The sequence below is a fragment of the Peromyscus maniculatus genome, chromosome 2 (assembly GCF_049852395.1).
Source record: "Peromyscus maniculatus bairdii isolate BWxNUB_F1_BW_parent chromosome 2, HU_Pman_BW_mat_3.1, whole genome shotgun sequence".
Lineage (NCBI taxonomy): Eukaryota > Metazoa > Chordata > Mammalia > Rodentia > Cricetidae > Peromyscus > Peromyscus maniculatus.
Window position 1 is genome coordinate 114,128,571 of NC_134853.1, and position 25,871 is coordinate 114,154,441.

Consider the following 25,871-nt stretch of genomic DNA (forward strand, 5'->3'; position numbering starts at 1 on the left):
TTCATGTTATTCAATTTCTTAGAAAATTAAATGAGAAACTTGTGTGATTATGTCAAACATCATAAAATGTGTCTTTATAAGACTAGAGCTTTCAAATTAAAATACAACAAAGATATATATGATCATTTCTATTCAACACACTTTCAAGAGTCTTTGCATGAGCTTCTGTTTAAAGGAATTAAATAAAATTATTAGGGTTGTGTAGCCAGCTCAGTGAGTAAAATGCTTGCTGTGTAGGTGTGAGGATCTGGTTTGGGATCCCTAGCACTCCATGTCAAAAGCTGAATGTATGTTTGAAACATTAGCACTAGAGAGATGAAGACTGGCAGATCCTCAGAGCCAGCCACCTGGCCATGCAGTCTAGATGGTGAGTGTCAATTTCCATGAGACACCCTGTGTTCAAAAACTAAGCTGGTTCTGGTCTCTTGTTGATTGCAGCCAATTCTTCAGCTCCAGCTGACTGGACACCACAAATTCTTCACACAGACAATCTTTGTTTCCCTCTGAAGCTTCACAAGCCAGTCCTTCATTGTCTGTTCTGCTTTCAGTATGCCATCTTCCAGTTTCCTAAAGGACAGCTCACTGCATTCTCAACACACAGTGGCTTTTCTGGCCCAAAGTTCCAAAGCCCTCCCACAATCCTCTCCAAAACAACATGGTCAAGTCTGTCACAGCAACCCTACTTATGGTACTAACTTGCCTTAAGATTACTCTGTCTGATGAAACACCATGACCAAACAAACTTGGGGAGGAAACAGTTTATTTGGTTTACACTTTTATAGCACTGTTCATTACTGAAGGAAAGGAACTCAAACAGGGCAGAACTCAAGCAGGACAGGAACCTGGAAGCAGGAGCTGATGCAGAGGCCAAGGAGAGATCTGCATACTGGCTTGCTCCTCATGGCTTGTTCAGCCAGCCTGCTTTCTTAAAGAACCCAGGACTACCAGCCCAGGGATAGTATGACCCACCACGGGATAGGCCATTTCCCATCAGTCCCTAATTTTAAAAAATGCCCTACAGCTGCATCTTATGGAGGCATTTTCTCAGTTGAAGTTCCCTCCTTTCAGATGACTCTAGCTTGTGTTAAGTTTACAGAAAACTAGTCAGGACACTGTTGTAGAGAACCTGAGTTTGGGTTCCAGCACCCACGTTAGGTAGCTTTTGTAAATATGGTTTCAGAAGAAGTGACCAGTCTTCTGACCTCCACAGGGACCTTCACACACAGGAACATACCCATATACAAAGAGACTCATACATAAAAAGTAAAATAAAAATAATGTATTGTATTATGTTTTAAATAGAACATCATAATTTCTATTACTCTGTTCAAATAATTTTTAATAGCTAAAACACTTAAGTAATCCAAAATACTTTATTTGAACACATAAATAAAGTAAGGTGAATTAAATTGGATATGGTGACATATACCCAGAATGTCAGCCCATAAGAGGCTGGGCAAGCCAAAGGCAAGTTTGAGGCCAGCCAGGTTACATGATGTTTTGTCTCAAGATTAATTAAGTAATTGATAAATAGGATAAGGAGATCTCTGGTAAAGAAAATATGACTATTTCAAGACATAGGATTACAGGTCCCTGAGAAATTTACAGTTCTTAATCCAGTATTAACATGTATGGACACTTTCAAAATGCAAAATTACCCAATGTAAAATTAAAACTAATCTTGCTATCAATTTGCTTCAGCCTCCCCTGAGCTGAGAGTCTAGGTGTGTGTCTCCACCTCCTGCCTCTGCCAATATCGTCAATGCACAGATGTGTAAATATTTTGCAGATGTGTTGAATATTCACTTCCTTAATTTGCACTGGAATCTCTAGGTTCTGACATAGAATACTATACTTATATATTGTATAATTATGCATTGTCTATATATTATATAATATTATTATTGCATATTATATTACTATAATAATAGAATACTATTATTCCCCTTTTTTGCGTGTGAGAATGGTTAAAAGGAGTTAAGTGACCTATCATATGACACAAAACAAGCAAAGATGGCACAATTGGAATTGAGATTCCTAAGTTTAGATACCAAGTTTTATCAACTGAGATCTAAAGGTCTCATTGATTTTTCAAGGACCAGCTGTCTCACTCAAAGTCGACATTGACTTGGACCAAAACATCTTTCTTTAGTGACAGAGTCCTGAGAGAGAGGATCAAGAGATCAGAAGATAGAGACAAAAGAGAGACAATAAAGAAGTTAGGGACTGGGAAGTCTTATACAAGCTATGTCTTATACCTAGCAAATTTATTAAGTAATACTGCCCTTTATATACTATTTTCTTGGAGAAAGAAGTCAGTGTAAGCAGCATCTACCATACAATGGGACAAGTCAGCAGGAGGGTAATCAAGCAATATAGCACAAAAGGAAAGCAGCTGTCTCAAGAGCATTACACACAAGCACACAGTGGTCTTGGGACTGATAAGTCTAGTCTTTTCAGGGGTAAAAGCCAAATCCACAGGAATGAAATATTAACTCCTTCAAGATCCCAGCTTCAGCCCCAGTCTGGCCTTGCCAAGTCTGCTCCTGAGCAAGGACACAGAACTATGTTCCTTTTGTCCTTTTATCGGGGCCTCTGAGGAAACCTAGAATTGGTCTGACTCCCAACAGGACACCATTTAAGAAAGTAGTAAACAAAGAGTAATCCAAAACCAATCACTCTAAAACACATTTAAATTGCACACAAATCTTCTTATGTTATTGATAAGTGACAAACAGATTCCTAACACCAATTCACCAAATCAAATATAATACATTGCAAAAAGCTAAGATATTGGATTTATTTATTTAGAGAGGTATTATTAGGCTCCCCTCATATTCATTGACCTTTAAAGGTCCATGGGTATTCTCAACACTATGGAGGACATTCCACACTCCACTCTCCAATTTTAACTTAAATTGTAGCAGATCAAGAACATGTGTAGCCGGGCGGTGGTGGCGCACGCCTTTAATCCCAGCACTCGGGAGGCAGAGCCAGGCGGATCTCTGTGAGTTCGAGGCCAGCCTGGACTACCAAGTGAGTCCCAGGAAAGGCGCAAAGCTACACAGAGAAACCCTGTCTCGAAAAACGAAAAAAAAAAAAAAGAACATGTGTAGTATATTTACTACACTTCAGTCTGAGATTTTCATATCAAGGTGGGATTTCCTTTAAAACGTGTTGCAATAAGTTATAACGATCACATTTCAAGCAATGATGCTCATGTTTGTCATCTCAAATCAGATTGTCTATAGTTCCAAGAAAACAATATAGATGCTATTAATCTAGCCTGCTTTTGTTGTGACATGTCTTCATATCTTTTATGTCTATGAATAGAAATAGATTCTCTGTTCAATTTCTACACATGCATTGTTTCAGGGAAACATAAATGTCAATCACTTTTATTTTAAACCTCAGCCTACCTTTAATGCACCATCTCCTGGCTGTGCTTCAGATTTACTATAAATACTGATGACTCAAAAATAAAGGACATATGAGTATTTGATGTATATTCCAGCCTCCACAACCCATCCCTAAATCCCACAAGAAGAAAGGATATGGAACTTCCAAGCATCTGCTCAAAAGAGAATTCTCAAAACATTTGAAATTATGTTCACAGCTGTACTTGGAAGAAAATCTAGCATCCAAAATTGAAAACAGGCTCAGTTTTCTGTTCCTTTCTAGAGTCAAGTCTTTTCTTATTTTTCTGCCAAGATAAGACACTTCCATTTTACCTGTTAACTTTCCTTTCATGTGGAAGGAAAAGAAATGAATACTGGGGGCCCTGTGATAAATCTGCAAACCTACAATTACCACTCTATTTCTTGTGAAGAGAAGGAAATGCTCTATCTTTCTTTTTATACTGAGGTTCCTGCAATTTTTCTCTGCATACTATTCTGGAAGACCATTCTGGATCCACCCATCCTTCTTCCAGGATCAGCTTTTACTCTGTATTATATCATTTCTACTAGGTAAGAGCAAAATACCCAGGAAAGCCAGTTTCTCCTGATTCTGTATCAAAATGGTTTCTTTTTGTTGTTTTTGTTCCTTCAATCAGAAAAGTCTTGGAAGTGTTGATTAAAATTATAGCATACAGGATCCACTTTCCTAATTCCAAATCTTGCCTTTCATCTAAACTAATGAAACCTTTCTTGGCTATGTGCCCAGTAGCCTCAGTGACGAAACATCTCATGGCCACTTCTGTGTCCGTTTCTGCCTTACCTCCTTCACAGACTTTGGCACACTTGGTAATTCCCTATCTCCTGTCATAGGCCCTTGGTAACCATGAAATAACATTTGCCCTGCTTTTGTTCTGTCTCGAAACTACTCTTCCTCAAAGTTTATTCTTCTAACCTTAGCATCTCTAGGGTAAATCCAAATATTTAGGTGTTCAATGTCTTCTATTTTATTTGTTTCACAGTTTTCTTCTGCATTTTTTATGCTGATGTACAGATTTATCTACTACGATGCTAGTTACTTCTGAGTGTCAACTTAATTGGATTTAGATAAACCAAGGAGATTACTAAGGCATATTTCTAGATGTACCTTACATGTGCTAGCAGAGATGATTGTCAGTGGGGACAACAACTGAAAGGGATAGATGTGCCCAGATGGAACAAATGTAAAAGAAGGGGGAAGCCCAGCATCAGGTGTGCTTTGTCTGCTCTGTCTGCCATTTTACTCCCCACCATGCATAACCAAGAAAGGATGACATGAAGTGACCAGGAACTTAAAGCTCTGAAAATTCATCCCTCGTTTACTTCAGTATTGATCACACCCACAAAACTAACGTGCATTTCTCACACTGATCTATTCCCTGAGTTTCAAGCTTCTATTCCAAAAGTATTTATGGCCTGGGAAGATGGTTTAGTCCAAAAGATGCTTGTCACACACACTATGAGAACTTGAGTTGGCTTCCTAGTACTATGGGGGGAAAATGGTGATTGAATTCCAGTGCTTGGGTGGTGGAGACAGGAGAATCCCTGGGGCTCATAAGCCAGCCATGCTGCCTGCTCAGCAAGTTCTAGGGCAGGGAAAGACATTTTTTTTTAAAAAATGAAGTGAATATCACTCCCAGAGAAATGACACAGAAGTTCCTTTTAGAGATTCAACACACAGGCACACTCATGTATACATGTGTATTGGCACACACACACAGAAACACACACACACACACACACACACACACACACACACACACACAGAAACACGAATTTATACTACATATTCATGGCTCTACCTAAAGATACCACCTTAATTTTATTCAATTTCTATCTCTTTTTTCCAAGATTAGTCAGACTGATGTTTTAAAAACATAAAATAAAATTTCATATTTCCAGTACTAAAAGCTAATACCTTGACATTACATGTACAATAAAATATAAGCTGATTTTCATTTAACAAAGCAGATATGACTCTCTCCTACTTTATCTATGTTTAGTTTCTGAGCAACCAATCAAGTGATTACATGTACAAGTAATGGCTATTTCAGAATGGCATTTTGAGGTAGCTTATTATACACTAATACAGGAAGAAGCAGGGATGATGATGGGATGTAAAGAGGTAAGCTGTTGGAGTTTTATGAATTATTAAAGCATAAGATCACATGGGGCATGAGCAAAATAATTATGCAAGAGATAACTCTGAAAAATAAAGTCACACAAGAGAGCACTTTATTTCTTAAGATAGATTCCACTTAGGCATCAAACGGATAAGTCAACTTTGATGACTTCATCTAGCTGCTGTAGGTATTGAATTACTTCTTTAAAATTAAGTAGAAAATGTAGATGTAGTATGCATATGTCTTAGTCAAGATTACTATTGCTGTGATGAAACACCATGACCAAAAGTAACTTGGGGGGAGAAAGGTTTATTTCACTGACAGTTCCATATATCAGTTTATCATCAAAAGCAGTGAAGGTAGAAATAAATCAGGTTTTGGCTCTGGGTTTTTTATTAATAAGACTTCATTCTGCAGGCTTGCTCCACATGGCATGCTAAGCCTGTTTTCCTATAGAACCCAAAACAAGCAGCCCAGGAATGGCACCACACAAAGAACTGGGCCCTCTCTCATCTATCACTAATTAAGAAAAAACCCTCAGCCTGATCTCATGGAGGTGTTTTCTTAATTGAAACTGACATAAAACTATCTGGCACAGCATACCATTAAAAATTTCATAATTTCAGGGTACATGATCTTACGATCAAAGAGAGGATGAAGTAGAAACTTTGCAACCCGGATTTATGTTGGAGGGCAAATATGAGATAGCAAAAGAAATATTGAGGAACCAACTACCCTACTTTTTCACAACAGGCTTAACTTACAAATTTAGAAGTTGATAAGGAAGATTTCCTGTTTCTTTTGCACAGAGATAGCAAACTATCTCTATGCCTACAAGATGCTGGTCAAAAGATGGTCTTAGTAAAAGCAAGGGATCAGATGAGACACATTTATATAAGAATAAAATATTGGATTCTTAGGGAATTCAGTTAAGATTTCTCTTTTTACCTGTAGTCAGAATAACCAACTAGACTAGCATAGAAATGTTAATAGCATAGAAATGTTAACCCATAGGAATGATTAGTAGCCAAATGAGAAGAATATACATATTGGTGCATTGGCTACCAAAACACATATATGAAAAGGCTTTACTAAATCTAAATGCAACATTATTTAATAAGATTTTTTATTAAAATTTATTTGTAATTATTAAAGGAATAAGTTTCATATTACTTTATTACTTTAAAATTACTGGTTCTGTCTCAAAATGACCAAAACATTTCATTTAAGACACTAGTCAGAAGAGATTAAATAATACCCTAAGTATTATATATTATTAAGTCTATGGATATGCTCTTGCCCCTGTATTTGTGGAACAGTCACTGAAGAAAATGAAATGTGATTACTTCTCACTCCATAAGCTCTATGTATCTTGTCATTTCTATTGAACAACGTTTATACAAACTATCTTCCTCATCACTTTTTTGTGCCACTAGAAAGTAAGTACCTTATGCTGAAGATTATTTGCTCTTTTGTTCCACAAAGATATTGATGAAGCATAAATTTGTATATTGATGTGTTTTCCCATTTCCATACATAGAGACAGAGACAGTTATATTACTCTTACTTAATCCTAGCACTACAGATATTGAATCTCAATGAGATAACATAATGAGGAGTGGATGGAGGGTTCAAAATTCCACTTCTCCCAATAACAAAACCAGAAAGATTAACCTATGAAATACATGATGAGTAGTACATGATTTGCCAGACACTGGACTAAGAACTAGTTAAAAATTGAAATTTAATTTGTCATAACCTTGAAAAGCTTACATAGAATTATATGTATGTATCCCTTCTCAGTTCAATAATTAGAACTTAAGCCCAAGGTGGCAGCATGAAGAGATAGGGACACTGGGAAATAATTAGGCCTCAACATCTGTCTTCTTATGGATGGAGGTAGTAGCTTTGCAGAAGCTTCAGAGAGTTGCCTTATCTTTCCCTGTTATTGCTTGTGTTCTATGGGGACAGAGTATTGGTTCCACTTTTTCTGTTAAATGAGTTTGTAAAGAGGAAGTATTATCAATGAAACAGAACTTCAGTCACACCAAATCAGTTGCTATCTTGGTTTTGGCATATATCATCACTTTATCATCAGTTACAACAGTATGAAAGTTTAACTCTATTATTTATAATTTACCTAGTCTGTGGCATTTTATTATAGCAGCAGGAGTTACACCATAAATGTGTGTGTGTGTGTGTGTGTGTGTGTGTGTGTGTGTGTGTGTGTGTGTGTGTGTGTGTTAAAATACTGAAGAGGGGACTGGATAGATGGCTTGACGTTAAGAGCACTTGTTACTCTTGAAGAGGACTCAAGTTCAATTGCCAGCACCCACATGTGGTTCACAACTCTCTGTAACTCCATTCCCAAGGATTTCAATTCTCTCTTCTGACTTCTGCAAGCATGAAGAATACATGTGGTGTACAGACATACTTGCAAACAAAACATTAATGCATAGAATAAAATGAATAAATCTAGTTCAAAACAAAAATAAAATTCAGGAGAATGTATTGTTTCTATTTCTAAAATATCTTCCCAAATTTTGGGTTAGATTGCACTGAAAGAGGCAATGGGAACCGGGCAGTGGTAGTGCACACCTTTAATCCCAGCACTCGGGAGGCACAGCCAGGTGGATCTCTGTGAGTTCGAGGCCAGCCTGGTCTACAGAATGAGATCCAGGACAGGCACCAAAGCTACACAGAGAAACCTTGTCTTGAAAAAACAAAACAAAACAAAACAAAAAACAAACAAAAAGGAGAGAAAGAAAGAAGCAATGGGGTAATACCAGTACAGGTACAGGCACCTAGCTGTGAGTCACTGCTTATAGCCTTTCTGGTGGCTGTGTTTAAAATCTTCTCCTTCCATTTCATTGTCTTGATTTGTATGGCTTTTCATATTCAATTCAATTAATTTTAGAGACAATGTAAAGTGAAGAGTCTCAAACTCAACTCTAAATGGAAACAGATTACTTTTCTCTTCTTCCTAAAAGGTATGTCGAAGGCAAAGTGATGAGTTTTCCTAGAGATGTATCTAATTGTTTGGCAATAATTTCTGGTCCTTCAAAAATAGGACTAATTATCATCATGAAGGCAGGGAAGCTTGGGTGGTAATTTGTAATTTTTAGCAGCTTTTTACTTGCAGCATTTTAGATTTGTTGCAGCAGGAGGTAAAGTACAAAATCATGTTTATTTGAATAGAAATCTTTTAAATGCTGTATTATGGAATCACTGAAAGAGAGTTTAGAAGAAATGAATGTATCCGTTTTTATTATTTAGACTTCCCGTGCGTTTTACATAATGATAATTTGAGATTTACTTTTTCTAATTCTCTCTTAAATGTTTTTATGCATTAAATAGTCAATTCAGATATTTTAATACTATACTGGTCAATAGAGTGGACACTAGGTATATTGCCTTTGGGTATTTGAAATATAGCTAGTCTGAACTGAGAACTGCTAAAATTAAAAAACCTAGATTTAATAATTATTCAGGATAAGTTAAATATAGCATTAATAGCTTTGTTTTAACTACATTTTATAATTATAACCTTTGGATTTTAGTAAATATAATACAGTAATGGAACTATGTTTTTACAATCTCACTGTGGCTACAAGAATATTCAAAAGTATCCATGTAATTGTTCTGAATTTTACTGAACAGTATCTTGTAGTATGGACCGAATAATGTGGAATTATTTATCTCTGGTTATTACATACTATTTTTAAATTAATAGAGCCTTAGATTCAATTATTTAAAATAATATCATCCAGACTAGCTATGCATTGAATTTTTTATTCACATAGAACATGAGTTCTATGTTAAGTCAGTTACCTGTAAGCCACTCAACCCTACCTTGTAGTTAAATTTATATGCTAAAATTTTATGTATTAATTTTACTTACAAAATGTTTTTCAAGTATTACCATAAATAAAATTAAAAATTAAAATACAATCAAATAGGATCAGAACAAGGTAGAGCAAGAATAGTCATCATCTTGAAATAAAAAAAAAAATGATTCTTGCCACCAATTAGACATTTTGGGGATTCAATGAGAAATTCAAAATGTCCTCCATACATTTGTGTATATCAGTACTTGGTCCTGATTTTGATGCTGGTTGGGAAGGTTATAGAGCCTTTAGAAGGTGGAGGCTTGATGAACAAAGGACATCACTAGCAGACCTTGCTAATCTATAGGCTTACCCTATTTCCAATTACATCTGCTTTCTATGTTCAGATGAGGATGAAATCTCTCAGCTTCCTGCTCCTTCTCCTGCTTCCTGCTAACATACTATCCTACCTTATGGATTCTAACACTCTGACACTTTAGCTCTCTTCCTTAAGTTGCTTTTGACCATGGAAATTTGTCACAGCAACAAAAAGTAACTAATACTGTCATTTAGCAAGACTCTCTTCTAACGAAAAAAATAGATATAATTGTAAACTTTATCTTGTGGTAGAGTAAGGCACAAATTTGTAATCACTCATGCTCATGGTCTCCTAGAGGCAAACAAGTACATTAAGATGATTACCATATTCCATTGGTCAATGAAAGTAAAAAGTAGGGAAATCTATTCCACCCTTTTATATTGTACAGTTACAAAAAAAAAAAAAGATATTGGGATTGATGAAGAATTGTGCTGTTTTTATCTTGTTGATATTGTTACTATTCCTGTTTGCATTTGATTTTCATACCCGGGGCCTTTAAAATTGTAAGTAAGCACTCTTCCACTGGGTTTCATTTGGCTCTTTTTATTGTTGTTTCCAACTCTAATTCTTTCCCACCTTGCTTAACTTGTTTATTTAAAAAAAATTTAGATCAAATACATGCTCTTTGAATTTTCAGAAATTACAAACTCCTATATTTTACCTTGCTTTTCAGTCTTTCAATCTCTTCAGTTGGATCTGTTTGTTATTTCCATGAAAGTAATTCTCCAACTCATTAGTTGTCCTTTACCCCTTATGATTTTATGCTTCTTTGATGATTACATAATTTCTATTTTCTGTCTTATTTCAGTCTCTACATTCAGAGAAAATTAATTTAGAAACACATTCTTCTGGAACAGTTGTTTGTCTGGACCCTATTTCTCTTGGTCTGTTTCTTCCCTGGCATTTCTATATCCAGCTCTGTCCTCCTTCTCTGTAGTTATCTGATACCTGTATTACATTAAAACTATGTTTGATCAAAACTCCTACCTCTGCTTCCTGAAGATCAGAGTTAATTTATCAGAATTTTTGATATATTTTTTTTCTTTTCCTTTTATACATCTCAAGTGAAAGCCCAGGACATGTTTGTATCTATCAAGCATAAGAGGACTACAAAATTAACTTGAAAATCCCAAAGGCTATATTATTAAATCTATGTGCTTCATAACACCTTCTAAGAAGGATTAAAGCACTTTTATGCTTTTAATAAGACACATCAGTAATACTAATAATTCTCAGGCTTGAAAATATCTGACTGTGAAGTTGATTATGTACTCAAGCAGAAAGCTATAATCAAAAACCTTTCTGAACCCACTCTCACAATGTTTTTTTTTTATATTATTGGTGCACATATTGAATCTCTTCAAAAATGCAAAATAATTGGATCTACCAACTCACTTTAACTAGGGAGAAATTTTTTGTATTTTTGCTAAACCAATATCTTTCTAGATAAAATAAATTCTTGCAAATTATTCTTATGAAATTCAGATTTGTGGCATAAAAAAGGAAATATTCAATGCATCATGGCTAGATACGAAGCCTGTGTCTCCTGTGTCCATTCTCCCTCCTATATTCCTGAATGCAAATTTATTATAATATTGATCTCTCTTGCAACAAGGTTTCAAAACAAGTCTGATCTTCAGTTAGATTTCAGATGAGATGCCTGCGGTTTTCACATGACTTAGCCAGTTGTCTCTTCATTTCTTGGAAATTTTAGAGTCAATGTATGGACTCTGGTAATCCTAACACGCTCAGCATGGCCACTACCCCTCCCTAGGCCAATTGAACAAACTACTTGTTACATTTCCTCCTTTCTGTGATAAAACAACTGATCGAAGACTCTGTCCTATCTTGAAGTTTCCTCAGCCAAGTAACTTAGTAGATCCCTTTGTGTTCAGCCTCAGTCAGGACATGGAAAGAGTGTAGCTAGATTCTGTACAAAGATATAACAAGTATGGTCTGTTATATCCTGAGGTAGCTGAGTTCCTGATAGCTTTTGTCCTCTCTGATACCACATAAGACATGCCTTTACTGACCACATTTCCTTGGCTTTCTTTTCTTCTGAACTCTTACCACAAATTCCTATTAGAGTTAGCTAACAACATCCCAAGGCTTTCCTGGCTCTCAAGTCCAGACTCTTTCACATTCTCCAGAAAACCATTAAGAAAAGCCCAAGAACAACACAGATTTATTACAGACTCTTCCGCTTTCTATACCAGCTATGTTTCTCCCAGTTACAAGAAAGCATCTGACAAGGGAAACTTAAAAAAGAAAGGTTTTGTTGTGACTTTTGGTTTGAGATTGCAGTCCATCATGTTAGGCAAAGCATAGGAGCAGAAGCCAGATAGCTGGTCACATAGTGCCTGTACTCCAAAAGCAGAGACCAATGGCTATGAGCAGTCTGCTTGTTTTGTCCCTTTCATTTAGTCCAGGCCCTCAGTTCATGGTATGCCCACACAAAGAATGGGTCTTCCCTCCTCAATTAAAAGAACATTTATGGTACCTCAGAGGTGTACTCAAATCCCATCAAATTTATAATCAAGATTTATCATCATAATAGTAAGTAATTTTGTATTAAAGAACAAGGAACATAAAGTAATTATCTTTTAGGACTAACTCTCTTACTTTTATATTTTCCTTTAAAGTATACAAGGAAGCAATAGGGTCATGGTAGAACACATCTTTAATCCCAGTGCTCAGAAGGCAAAGGCAGGCAAGTGTTTCTCAGTCCAGTGAAAGATTGGTCTACATAGCAAGTTCCTGGCCAGCCAGAGCTACAAAGACAAGCTGTCACAAAACAAAACAAAACAAAACAAAACAAAACAAAACAAAACAAAACAAAACAAAACAAAATGAGACAAAAATAAAATATACAAGGCACATTTAGGTATAATATCTAAGTTGTCTCATAATAATTTCTGATATTTTTAGGGATACATTGTTATGAAATTTTGTTAGAAAAAACATATATAGTTAAAAATTGGGTACTAAACTTACAAGGACAAACAGCTTTTTGACTCCTGGTCTCCAAGATCTACAAAATATCTGGACACATAGTAAATTTAATTTTTTTATCTGATCTCCAATATATATATATATATATATATATATATATATATATATATATATATACTTTGCTGTGAGGATTATGAATAGGCAGGATACTCCTCAGTTCATTCTGTAAACTAAAGTGTTTACCCTTATACATGTTTACCATACAATAAATCAAATCAAAGTTTGAAAAATTATCTCATTCTAAAATGATAAAGAAAACAAAACTTTTTGCATTAGGCATTTTTGAGGTAAAAATAATAGGACTTAATAAGCCTTTGTATATAAAGAGTAAGAGAGCACTATAAGAATGCTCCTGAAATCCATTCAGTTTGCTTCAGTCACTGGGCAAATGCTAATTGTCAAGGTCATGAAATACAAGAGATAAGGAGCCTAAGTTTCATTTTCTATCAATAGTCATCTGAATTTTTTCCTTGTGTTTATTGGATATTCGATTTCTCCCTAATTGAAAAGACTTAGAGGGTCTTCTTGAAGGTTGTTGTTTTCTCTGTCTCCTTTGTTTATTGTTTGCCATTTTCAGCACTGAGATGTCTTTTCTTCCTGATTTAGGGGAGCTCAATGTATTGAGCTTTCATCCTTCTTTAGTTAGTATGTGCTGCTCACATCTTACTAACTTTTCAGGAAAGAATTTTCTATTAGAGTCAGTGAAGTCAGTGGCTTCTTGTTTCCAGGTGTGGATTTTGCAAGGAATATTTTACTGTTCTGAATCATAAACAAAGTCTCTAAAACTGCATTCTAGGACTGTATGAAGAATGTATTTCAAATTTGAGTGTTTAATATACCAGGAAAAAAAATTACATGTGTGATATAATGCAAAATACAAGAATAATATTTCTCATGTGGAAAATGGAAATTATTAAATATACATTATACATAATGTATACATAAATATACATAATACATATGTGTTATATGTGTATATCACACTTCTCTTTGAAAGTTTACCTTTTACATTTCCTATAAAACTCAAAAAATAAATAGATAAAAAACACCTCATCCACAATTCAAGCTTTAGTGTAGATGTGTGTCTTAGTGTGAGCTCTTCATTTTAACCCTTTGGTTTTCTATTTATGCAACAAAAAACACTATTTAATTTCTAGGATATTGTAATAACACATCTCATCCTTTTTTGTTTGGGTTGTAGTTTTAAAAATATACTATATTACATCTTTCATATCCCTACTTTTGCCAATCAAAGAACATTTACTATGCTGACCTATTATATCAGATGGTTTAACTTTGTACCCTTCACATGCTTTATGTGAATAAACAATCATACAGCCTTTGAGTGTAGTTTTTTTGTTTAATAATAAGTCTGTGAAACACCTATATCATTGTAGTGGTCATTTAACAATCTATTCTTCATCTATTTAAGAAAATTTCCCAACTCCAACTGGCTCCAGCAGTGAGAAAATGAACTTACGCGGAACAACAAGGTCCAAAGTAAGACTTCTTTCACGAAACTGCAATTGCATCTGCAATTATTTTAAGGAAAAAAAAATGTGTGTAATGTGTTGGTATGCATGTGTGTGCATATACATACGTATACAGGAAGATTCAGATGGCTTCCTTTATCACATTCTACTTTACTCGCTTGATACAGGGCCTCTCACTTTTCATTCATTGAGTGAGCTGGCTGCCCAGCAAGCCTCAGCAATCAATCCTTTTGTCCCCATCCCTTTACCCCAGCATTGGAGTTAAGAAAGCAGCAGATCTAGATTTTACTTGGGTGCTGGGGACCCAAACTCCAGTACTCATGGTTTTACAGCACATACTTTTACCCACTGAGTCATCTCCCCAGCTTCTTATAAAATGGTTTTATACTCTCCAGTACTTTTATTCTTTATGACCACATGATAACTTCCTAGAACAATGGGACATTATGTTTCCTTCTCTATTCAGAAAAAGTGCAAGGAGTATGTTCTTGCCTCACCTCAATGTGTATCTTTCTCTGCCTGAGATATTCCTATCTAGAAGATAAATTTTCAAAGGTCTATTCTACACCTACAATATAATCTTTCTATCTCCCAAATTGTCATATACAATCTTTGCCACATAACTCCATACTGTCTAAACTATTTTGCCACATGAGTGAAAAATTAAATTTATTCCATCTTCAAATCCTATTCAATACTGTAAATTCTTTTTAAATTTAATTTTGTTTGAGCAGTCCATGTGAAATTACTCTATTTACATCATTTACACACCCCCTTTTCCCTGCTTCTGTTTCTTTCATGTCCCTACTCTTTCTAAAATTTATCACCTGTTTTTCTTTAATTATTGTTACACATATACACAGATTTATACATACACAAATGCATATATAAATACAGCCAACACAGTTCATTTTGTATTTCTAATATTTGTATGTGTTTAGAGATGAATACTTGGGATTGGGTAACTTATTGGGAGACTAATTCTTAAGAAGGTTGATTGTCCCTTTCTGAGAACTTGTTAATGACCCACTTTCAATATTCCAGATCCCACTTTCCAATATTCTCTGAGTATTAGGTATGGAGTTGTGTTGTAGATGTATAAATTGGGTTAGGAACATAACAGTAAGTTGGTTTCGGAATTTTGACCAACTGTGGATATCTACAGCAGCATCTCTCTGTTCAAAAAATTATTTTGGTAAGACATGTGAGCAATACTTATCTGTGGGTATAATGGTAAGTATTTATAATTCAGTTAGAATGTATACTGATTCAGGCCAATGTCAATAGTAGTTTCTCTTCTAAGGTTCATAAACTCACAAGCCAGAGATAGTTGGCTTTGTTTACAGAACTGTACATAATTTCCTTTCTTGAGTAATACTTTAAGTTCAATTAGACAGCTGTTGGTTTTTCCAAGATATAAATCTCACTATTGCACTTTTGGGGATATCTTTCTATGCTGGTCATTGTTCTAGGTCATAGTCTTTACAGTTGGGTAAAACTGTTGCTTACTTTTCTCCTTTACTACTAGCTTGCACAATACCTTCACATACTATGAGAGCTTGTCCACACTGAGAGGTTTCTAGGTCAGCCTTCCAAACTGATTCTGATTCCTTCAGTCCTGTGAAGTGTGTGATGTCTTCAGCAATAGTGTCTTAACTTCAAGTTCCAGGAGGCAACCCTGGGCAATGGCAGTAGCTCATATTGTTTAGGGAGTCTCTTCTATTCCCTTGACCTACAACTGGAGGGAAAATTTGAAGGGGGAATGTCTTTCTCTATGCTGCAAATATGTGTTGCTCAGATTGGCTGATAAATAAAGCCATTTGGCCTATGGCAAGGCAGCTTAGGGGTAGGCAGGAAATTCAAAGAGAGAGATAGGAAGAAGGCAGGAGTAGATGCCACTGAGCTGCCCAAGGAGCAACATGTAATGGGACGCAGGTAAAGCCACAGAACATGTAGCAATACATAGATTAATAGTTATCTGCTAATTTAAGATAAAGAGCTAGCTAGCAAAAAAGTTGAGCCATGGTCATGCAGTTATAATTAATATAAGCCTCTGTGTGTTTACTTGGGGGATGAGAGTGGGAGAAATTTGTCCCTACCGTTGGCAGGCTGGGAAACAGAAAAAAATTCTGACTACAGAAATTTTTCATACCTGGCACTGGGATTTCTGTTATATAGTCTATAGCTCTTGGGGGGAAATATCACCCTATGGGCATAACTTTATTTTGACTATGGATGTATACACATACACTTACCTATATTATATATGTATTTTAAGTAAACATAAAGTGATGTTCCTCTATGGTTTTTTCAACCATCCTTAGTCATATTTTTCCTCCCTCTCTCTCCATCAGTGTTTCCCTCACTCACCTCCATTTTACTATTTCTTGTTCAAAGTACCCATGGTTGCTTTTACTTTACTGTTTTCCATGGTTATCCAAAGTTATATACTCATCATCTAAAGATTTGGAGCAATGTGGAATATTTCTTTACACTGTGTAAATATATGTCTCTGCGATTGGTTTATTAAAGAATCTGACTGGACAATAGCTAAATAGGATAAAATTAGGCAGGAGAGCCCAACTGAGAATGCTGGGAAGAATGGTGGAGTCTCGAGTAGCCAACAGATGAGAGAGAAGCAAGATGAGCATTCCATATTGAGAAAATGTACCAAGCCATGTGGCAAAAGCATAGATAAAAAATATGGGTTCATTTAAATGTAAGAGTTAGATAGTAACATGACTGAGCTATTGGCTGAGGATTTATTATTAATATTAAGCCTCTTTGTGGTTACTTGGGAAAGGTTTGTGGGACAAAAACCTCTGCTACCAAGCTAGGACTCATAAATAAGAGAGAACATGTGGAGCTTGTCTTTCTGAGTCTAGGTTACCTCACTCTGAATTATAACTGTATAACATGCCCAAGTTCCATTTGTCCACCTGAAAATTTCATGATTTCATTTTTCTTTTCAACTGAACAGAATTTCATTGTGTATATGTTCCATATTTTCAATATCCATTTATCAGTTAATGAACATCTAGGCTGTTTCCATTTTCCATTAGTATATGTAGTTACTACATTGTTACTACATACTAATGTGTATGTAGTAACAATGATCATGGATGAGGTACAGTAGGACTTTCTGTCATTTGGGTATATAACAAGGGGTAGGATAGCTAGGCTACATGGTAAATCTAATTTTAGCTTTTTGAGAATTCTCGATACTGATTTCCATAATGGGGGCACTTGTTTACAATACCCCAAACAGTGAACAAGTTTTCTATTTTCTCTACATCCTCCCCAGAATTTGCTGTCAGTTGTTTTCTGGATCTGACTATTTGGCTGAGGTAAAATGTAGCTCAAAGTAGGTTAAATTTGTACCATCTAATTGCTAAAGATGATGAACACTTTTAAAGATATCTCTTGGCTTTGTTTATGAACAACAAAATATTTCATGGAGTAGAAATAATAATAGCCAAGATAAACACTTAATAAGAACAGAGTATGTTCATAAGAAGTGGACATGTATATATGAAAGGTCGAATTAATCTATAAAACAAAAATATGACAGGATCCCACAATGATGATTCCACATGGACTATGATAAAGCCATTAAGCTGATTAACACCACGGAAAGATCGACTTTGGACTACAAACTGGTCAGGACAATTTTGAGATGACTAGCTGAGATGATCCAGCCTGACAGATTACTTGAGCAAGGACTTGTGACAAGCCCTGAACTTTCCTTTTATGCAGAGACTGGACAAATGATACAGGACTTGATAATTAACCCCAAAATTTTCTTTTCAAGATTCCCTAAAGATATCTTCACCCCTAGAAAGCAAAAAGAAAAGGAGAATAAAATATGAGATAGATCATTGAATCTACTCAGAGAAAAAGGATAAAGAAATAATAGGATAAATAGGTAGATCACTGCATCTACACTGAAGAAAAAAGGGAAGATATAAAAATGACAAAAGGTGGACAACTGAATGTTTTATGAAAAGAAAAAAGAGAGAATATGGATATGATAAGATAAAAAGGGAGATTATGGAATCTACTTTTAAAAAGGAACTACTTGTTTTAAATAAGATAAGTAATGAAATTTTTCTGGTCTGAGTTTATCAGATGTTACTGGACAGGACATTGTTAATAGATATAATGGAGTTTTTATCTGAATCTGTCAAATGTTAATGGACTAGACATCATTAATGTAATCTTGACTGTGTATATAGTATATACTTACTAGATATAATTTTTCTTGTATTAGTTATAAGCTTTTTTAAATTTTAGACAAAAAGAGAGGAAATGTGGTATTGTATTCCCCCAAATATTGTGCATGCTAATAAACTTATCTGGGGTCAGAGACAGAACAGCCACAAAAGGATACGCAGTGGTAGCACACTCCTTTAATCCTAGCATTCCAGAAGGAGAAATCCATCTGGGATCTCTGTGAGTTCAAGGCCACATTGGAAAGAGCCAGGTATGCTGACACACACCTTTAATCCCAGGGAGTGAGCATTTAATCCCAGGGAGTGGTGGTAGAAAGCAGAAAGGTATATAAGGCATGAGGACCAGAAACCAGAAGCATTTGGCTGGTTAAGCTTTTAGGTTTAGAGCACAGTTCAGCTGAGAGCCATTGGGATGAGGACACAGAAGCTTCCAGTCTGAGGAAACAAATTCAGCTGAGAATTTGGCCAGGTGAGGTTAGCTGTGGCTTGTTCTATCTCTCTGACCTTTCAGCATTCACCCCAATAACTGGAATCAGGTTTGATTTTATTAATAAGAACTTTTAAGACTCATGCCACAGAAAATTCACACACACACACACACACACACACACACACACACACACACATACATATGTAATATAAATTTTGAGAAACCTTTATACAGTTTCCATAGTGACTAAGCTAGCTACACTCTCACCTTCAGTGCATAAAGATTCAATTTAGTCCATATTCTTGTCAGTATTTGCTGTTCGCTTAATGACTGCCATTCTCACTTGGTTGAGATAGAAACTCAAAGTATTTTAACATACGTTGAAAGTTCTTTTTATACATATAACATAACTTTTTGTATCAGTGGAAATGGGTAGAATGCACTGGAAATTCATATATATGTATATATAAAAATGTGTGTGAGTGCATTTGTGCATGTGTGTATCTTTGCTTTTATGTTTGAATATCTTTTTAGGAATTCTGCACAAATAGAAATAATTAGAAAACATTTTAAGGTCCCTGGTAAACATACCCTTAACAGGAAATATCTACAATAAAACAACCTCCTTCACTGTGACCCACCCATTAAAGGATTCACAATCTCTTAATACCATTACAGTGGTGCAGATGGAGCTGCAATATCTAAACCTTTGGGTTACAAATAAACATCTAAAGTATAGGAACTATAATGACAATTAAGTGATTCTACCACTGAATTTTACAATAAGGCATATATTCTCTGGATTAAACATGTTATAATTTAATTCTCATTGCTAAGATATGCAAATCTTAGTTTAAGCTTTACCTTTTGAAAAATGAGCAAGATGAATTCTTATACTAAGATGAGGCTATTATCAACATGTTTTTCTAAATCTTTTATTTCCATTGCATGAATATATTTGTATACTCTCCATATCATATATTCAAATATATAATTACACACACATATGTGTGTGTGCATGGGTGTGCATATATATATATATATATATATATATATATATATATATATATATATATATATTATAATTTTCCATGGTAGTGCATGCCTTTATCACCACACTCAGAGGAAGAAGCAGATATATCTCTATGAATTCAAGTACGGTTGGTCTTTACAGCAAGTTCCAGACCATGCAATAATATATAGAGAGACCCTGTCTCCAAAATAAAAAAACAAAAGAAACATAAAAAAAAGAGTATGCTTGTGGTTGAAAGGTCAATATATAATTAATCAACACATCACTAAATACAAATGTAGATTGTGATTCATGAAAATTTTCTAAATATTTTATGTCAAATTCTCAGTAAAAATATCCTCCTTTTAGAAAAAAGTATCAATTGTTCTTTTTGTGTTGGAATCAAGATCATGGTGCTAATATTTTTAGCATACATTATTAATTAAATTTATTAACTTAGTATTAATTCCATTATGGTAATATCATGAGTTGGCAACAGTGTCCTACAAATATTTAAGTATTGCAAAAGTAGCTTGTTGTATGATCACTGGTGTAAGATCTTATTTTATATTACTTTCTTTCCCATCTCAATTTCATACAGAGAAAAAGATAAAGTATATTTTTTTAGAATAGCAGCTATAAAAATCATATTAAAAGCCAATTCGTCTCAACATAGTTTCTGCCAAAAACACACATTTTGTTTGCTTTTATCAATAAGCTGTAAAACCTTCTTTCATTGTATAACTAATGTGAAATTAGGACAGTGACATGTTCCTTTAATAAAGCAGAGGATAGTGCACTTTTAGTTTCGCACAGATTAAACTAGGCCCTGGGTAATTTCTGTAATATCAACTTTATCCACTCTTTAAGTGGCCTCGTGTTTTGTTATAGCAAGTCATCTTTCACACTTCAGGGTACTTTACCCGTGGCCAACAGGGAAATCATTAAAGTAGAAATGTATATGAACCTTTATAGGGATGATGTTAGCTTGAGAATTTTTAACATATGTCATGAATGGTGCACAAAAAGTAAATCTGTGTCTGCACCTCATTGCATTTTTTCCCACCAGTAAATCTGACAACTAAGCTATTTATTCACAGTAACAATTTGCACAACTTTAAGCCAAAAAGTGCTGAAGGATAAAAATTTATTTCCCTTGTTGAATTTTCTCAATTTTGTGTTAGTGAAAAATATCTTTAAACCCTGTATTACATTATTATTTTATTATAAAGTTTAAGTTTTTATCTCCTCCCTTTTACTTTTACGGATTGAAAGGCATTAACATTTTTACAAAAATACAATGTCATAGAAAAAAACTCACAAAGCAATAGTATTTGCAAATAAAATATGTACTTGCTATTTTCATGCTCAAAGAATGCCATTCTCACTGACTGGGCACTTACTTTGAAGCAGGCATTTTACTTTTAATATCTCAATAATTGGTTTACAATATTCTGAGGTAGATCTTGTGTTCATTTTGCTAATGAGAAAAAATAAGTCTTAGAGTAATTAACTAAATTAAATCTAAAGCTACAGTGAAATGCCCAAGGAAAAATAATCCTTTCATTTTATTTTGAAACTCTACTGCCTTCCATAAATTCTTTATTTCCCTGTAAAAACATGAAATGAATAGGGGCAGTATTAATTTTTATGTATCTACTACTTCTCAGCAAATCCTTTTTCATATACTTTGGCCACAGAGCAATTAATATTCACAACTGAATATCATTTACCAACAGGCAATGCAGAAAGTGTTCTAAAAAATTTTAAAAAGAATATCACTAGTTTCCTTGGCCCTTGTTTTGTAATAAGTAATTGAAATATAGCATTTAAATTTTTCTGGGAGATGCTGTACAGAGTATATATACATTTCATTTCTTTGCATCTCTACTTATTTGTATCCCCACCCTCCCCAAACTGTTCCCCATGGTTTTAATACTTTTGAACACATGATGTATAGGGGTCTCAGAAACAGTACTCCAAAGCAGTGTACTTATACTGAATACCTGGAAAGAATCTCAGAAGCAGTCTCTTTTGCACCTCCTTTCATAAGTTGTCTTTCACAAGTTGTTTCCCTGCCACAAGCAAACTACAGAATTCATAATTCTCTTTTCTCTAAGGCAAGTTAGAGAAACTCCTCAAACTTAGATAGATATACACTACTTTAAATAGCCTATGCTTTCCTCTTTCAGATAGTCATAAAGAAAATTTCTGGTCATAAAAGCAACGTTTTGAAAGGAGTCATGACCTGTACCCAGGAGAAGGAATGACACACAGAGAGGTCAAGAAGACCCTGAACAGAGAGTGCTTGCTAAGTTTCCCTCTTAGTCTGTAACTATTACTTTGTAACTATCATTCACTCATTTCTACAGGGCTCTGCATTCTTTTAGTGGCAATTTCAACAGTTTCCCCTTGGCCTGTGGGACATGTAATATGGTGATTATGCTTTTCTCTGATTGACCTGGCTTTGTTACAGAAGTGTTGTCAATGATTTTTTACCATGGGGAATAAAGACAGCACATCATTTTGCTTCCACAAATTTTATCAGACACATTGCATTTTCTTCAGTGCTTAGGAAAAATGCAATAAAAATGACCATAGAGGAGAATATGTTGCTGGTGGTGGAGGCCTGTAATCCTCAGTAGGCTGAGGGAGGAGGGCAGAGTCCCAGGCCACACTGGATTACTGAGCATTTACTCTGTCTCAAATAAATAAATAAATTTTAAGAAAAAAAGTTTAGAGCATGTGTTGTAGTCTCTCTCTCTCTCTCTCTCTCTCTCTCTCTCTCTCTCTCTCTCTCTCTCTCTGATACCAAGTGCACAATGAAACATAATTCTCTAGGGATTTTTGTCTAATAATATGAAAGTAAATTACAATTTCTTGAAAGTTGTTAAAAATCAGGCAAAATAGCCATGAAACTGAATAAGCACTGATGTTAATATAAAATGTTGGAATAATAGTGTTCAAACTATCCTGAGATTTTTAAAGATCTTATGTAAATAATCCAAAAGATTACAAAAGAGAAACAAAGTCAGGTGTTAAAATAAGTAACATATATGTATATAAAATCTTAGAGGACCCTATAAATCTTCAACACTCATCAAATAATAGGCATGGAAAATTTAGATTTTAATGCACCAGTTTTATTTATCAACTCAAATGATCACCTGTCAGAAGATACTCTAAAAAAAAAAAAAAGTCTGGAGATCAGCACACCAGAATATATTAAACATATGTGGATTGGAGTGACGGGCAGTTATAAATATTTTCTTCTTCATAAAAAGGTGTAAAGAAGATGGGATATCCAAGTAATACCAATTTATAAAACATGTTGGTCGCAAAAGAGATAACAGCAGATTTAGGGAACGAAAGGATGAACAGGCATTCCCAACTCGAATACACTATCCTTCAAAGAATCAAAAACAGAGGGAGGAAAAGATATACAACTGGTCCTTACAACACTTTAAAAACTTTAAGAATTTAGGAGGTGCTGCTAGGTACGCAGTTCTTGCTGTTTTAAAGCCGGCCCTGGAGTAGCTAGGCCTCCCTCTCCTCAAGAAACTAGCAGGGTCCTTGGCGGCATGGGCTCTGCACATATGGTAATTAGGAAGTTCTGGCTCCTCTCCATCCCCCAGGCCAACGAAGGTGGCACCCGGAAGTGCCCGTGGGTGGGGCGGGAGTCCCGGGGAGCACCAATCCTGAGCTTCCGCGTGCGGGGAGGGGCGGGGCGCTGAGCGCCGAGGGGGCGGGGCGCGCGCGGGCCCCACCCCTCCCGCCGCGCCCTCGGGCTACAGCCAGGGCCCGGGGACATCCGGGTCCTGGTCGCGGAGGCCGGTGGCAGTTTCTCGGAGCGGGCGCCCGTCCCTGTCTTCCGGCGGGCGCGCGCCGCCCTGCTGCTCCCGGTGCAGCTGCAGCAGGGCCCGGCGGTACATGACCTCCAACTTCTCGAGCCGGGCCCGCAGCGCCCTGGGGCTGCCCGGCTCGTCCTCGCCGCCAACGCCGCCGCCGCCGCCTCTCGCCCGGCGGTCGGTGGCGGGCTCGTCCGGGCCGAGGGTCGCGTCGGCGGCCTCCCGCTGGCCGCCGTCGCCGGGCAGCCGCAGAGCCTGGCGGAAGAGGCTGCGGTTCTCGCGCTTCAGCCGCCGGTTCTCCAGCCGCAGGCGGGCGTTCTCGTCGCGCAGCCGCGCGTTCTGCCGGTCCCGCTCGTCGCGCGCGCGCAGGGCCTCGAGGTGGCTGGCCGCCAGGTCGGCGAAGCGCTCCTCCAGCTGTCGCCGGGCACCGCCCGCGCGGCCCCGCCAACCCACGCCGCCGCCGCCCTCACGGGCCCGGCCCAGGCGGCCCAGCTCTCCGCGGGTCCCGCCGCCGTCCCCGCCGCAGCTCCCGCGCCGGGCGGCGCCACCACGCATGCGCCACATCGGTCCGGTCTAGTTGAGCCGCCAGCTCCGAGGGCCGAGGGGCCGCGCGCGCGCGCGGAGGGGCGCGGGCGAACTTGGGGCCCGAGCGGGCGCTCAGTCGCGGGCGGAGGAAGAAAGGTGGCGGGCGGCCCTGGCGGGAGGCCAGGGGAGGCCGGGAGTTGGCCCGAGCCGAGGCGTGTCCTTGTCTCTCGCGGCGGCCGAGCGGCCCCCCTTGGGCCTGTGGTCCCTGGTCGGCTCGCACACGACGCCCCTGGGGAGCGCTCTGCTGCTCAGCCCCGCTGTCCGCGCCCGGGAAAGCCGTGTCCTCCGCCGGGTGCTGCCACTGCTCCCCTGCGGGCTTGGACACGGCGGGAACACGCCCGCCTCGTCCTGCACCCCAGCACAGCCGCCACTGCTTACTTGGTGACTTACATGGCAGTCTCAGAACTAATAAAATGAGTTCTGAGACGGCTCTGGGGCAAATTGAATTTATAATTACACTCTTTGAAACCTACCTACTTAACCACGCCCAGGTTTAAGAAGCAGGGAACATTATTGGGCTGAGCACCTGCCGTGGGACGCTCAGAATCCAACAGGTAGCACTCGAAACGCTGGAGTCAGTCTTAGTTTCTAGGCATCTTGTACGTTTGAACTTCATAATAAGGTTATGAGGAATCATTTGTTCAGTACAGTCCTCAGAATTTATGAAACTCAAGACTCATAATTTAGTCGAGAGACTTAATAATTCAATAGGTTCCAACTATCAGTTGGGTCCATACCATTGTGTGAAGCACATTACTTGTTTTCTTGTGGATCTTAGCCTACCAAGGCCCTGAATTGTTGCAAAGTAAAGGATTAGATAATGAAGTCAGAGTTTGGGAAATAGGTGGGAGCAAGAATCTGTGTTTCAAACAAGGTTCTGTTTAGTTTTCAAATTCAGTAAGATCTCCAAAACCACTGTAGCAAGGAAATGAACACATGGCAATAGGAGAACTATGATTTAAGTAAGTAGCCAGGGAAACAAATAGTTAATTATGGCCCTCTATTTTTTCCAGCTAAAATACCACAAATTTACTTCAGCTCTAAAGAGTCATTTCATGACATAACAATTTCAGTAGGTTTAGTTTCAGGAAAAGCTGTCGTTTCTTCCTTTACATTGAAAACAGGCAAAACCTGACTTCTCTGTAAACCACAGAGGTTAGAATATGTTGTTTCTTATTGTATCTAGAGAGAGCAGTTGGTCAAGAAAAGATTAGCTCTGTGGTATGGACGTTACAACTCTTTTAAGAGTCTGTAATAACTGAATACCTCATAAAGTATAATAAAAATGTGACATGGATCACCACCTACATATTATAAATTTGGTACCAACCCGTTTCTTATTAGCTTTCCTCCTTTTATCCCATTTATAAAACTATAGTATTTTACTATTTTCAAGATTCAAGTTATGCTATTCTCTTGTACAATATCTTACAATCAAATACTATGCTGTCTTTTAATGTTTTGCTAAAGAACACTGGCCCTGGTTGAATGGGAAG

At 37.0% G+C, this 25,871-nt stretch overlaps 1 protein-coding gene across 1 annotated transcript; it reads right to left on the reverse strand.

Moving 5' to 3' along the window:
• Positions 1–23,063: 23,063 nt before the first annotated feature.
• Tusc1 (tumor suppressor candidate 1) lies at positions 23,064–24,798 on the reverse strand. Its single transcript, XM_076564508.1, has one exon. The coding sequence runs from the start codon at positions 24,352–24,354 to the stop codon at positions 23,731–23,733; it is 624 nt and encodes a 207-aa protein (XP_076420623.1). The 5' UTR covers positions 24,355–24,798; the 3' UTR covers positions 23,064–23,730.
• Positions 24,799–25,871: the final 1,073 nt, after the last annotated feature.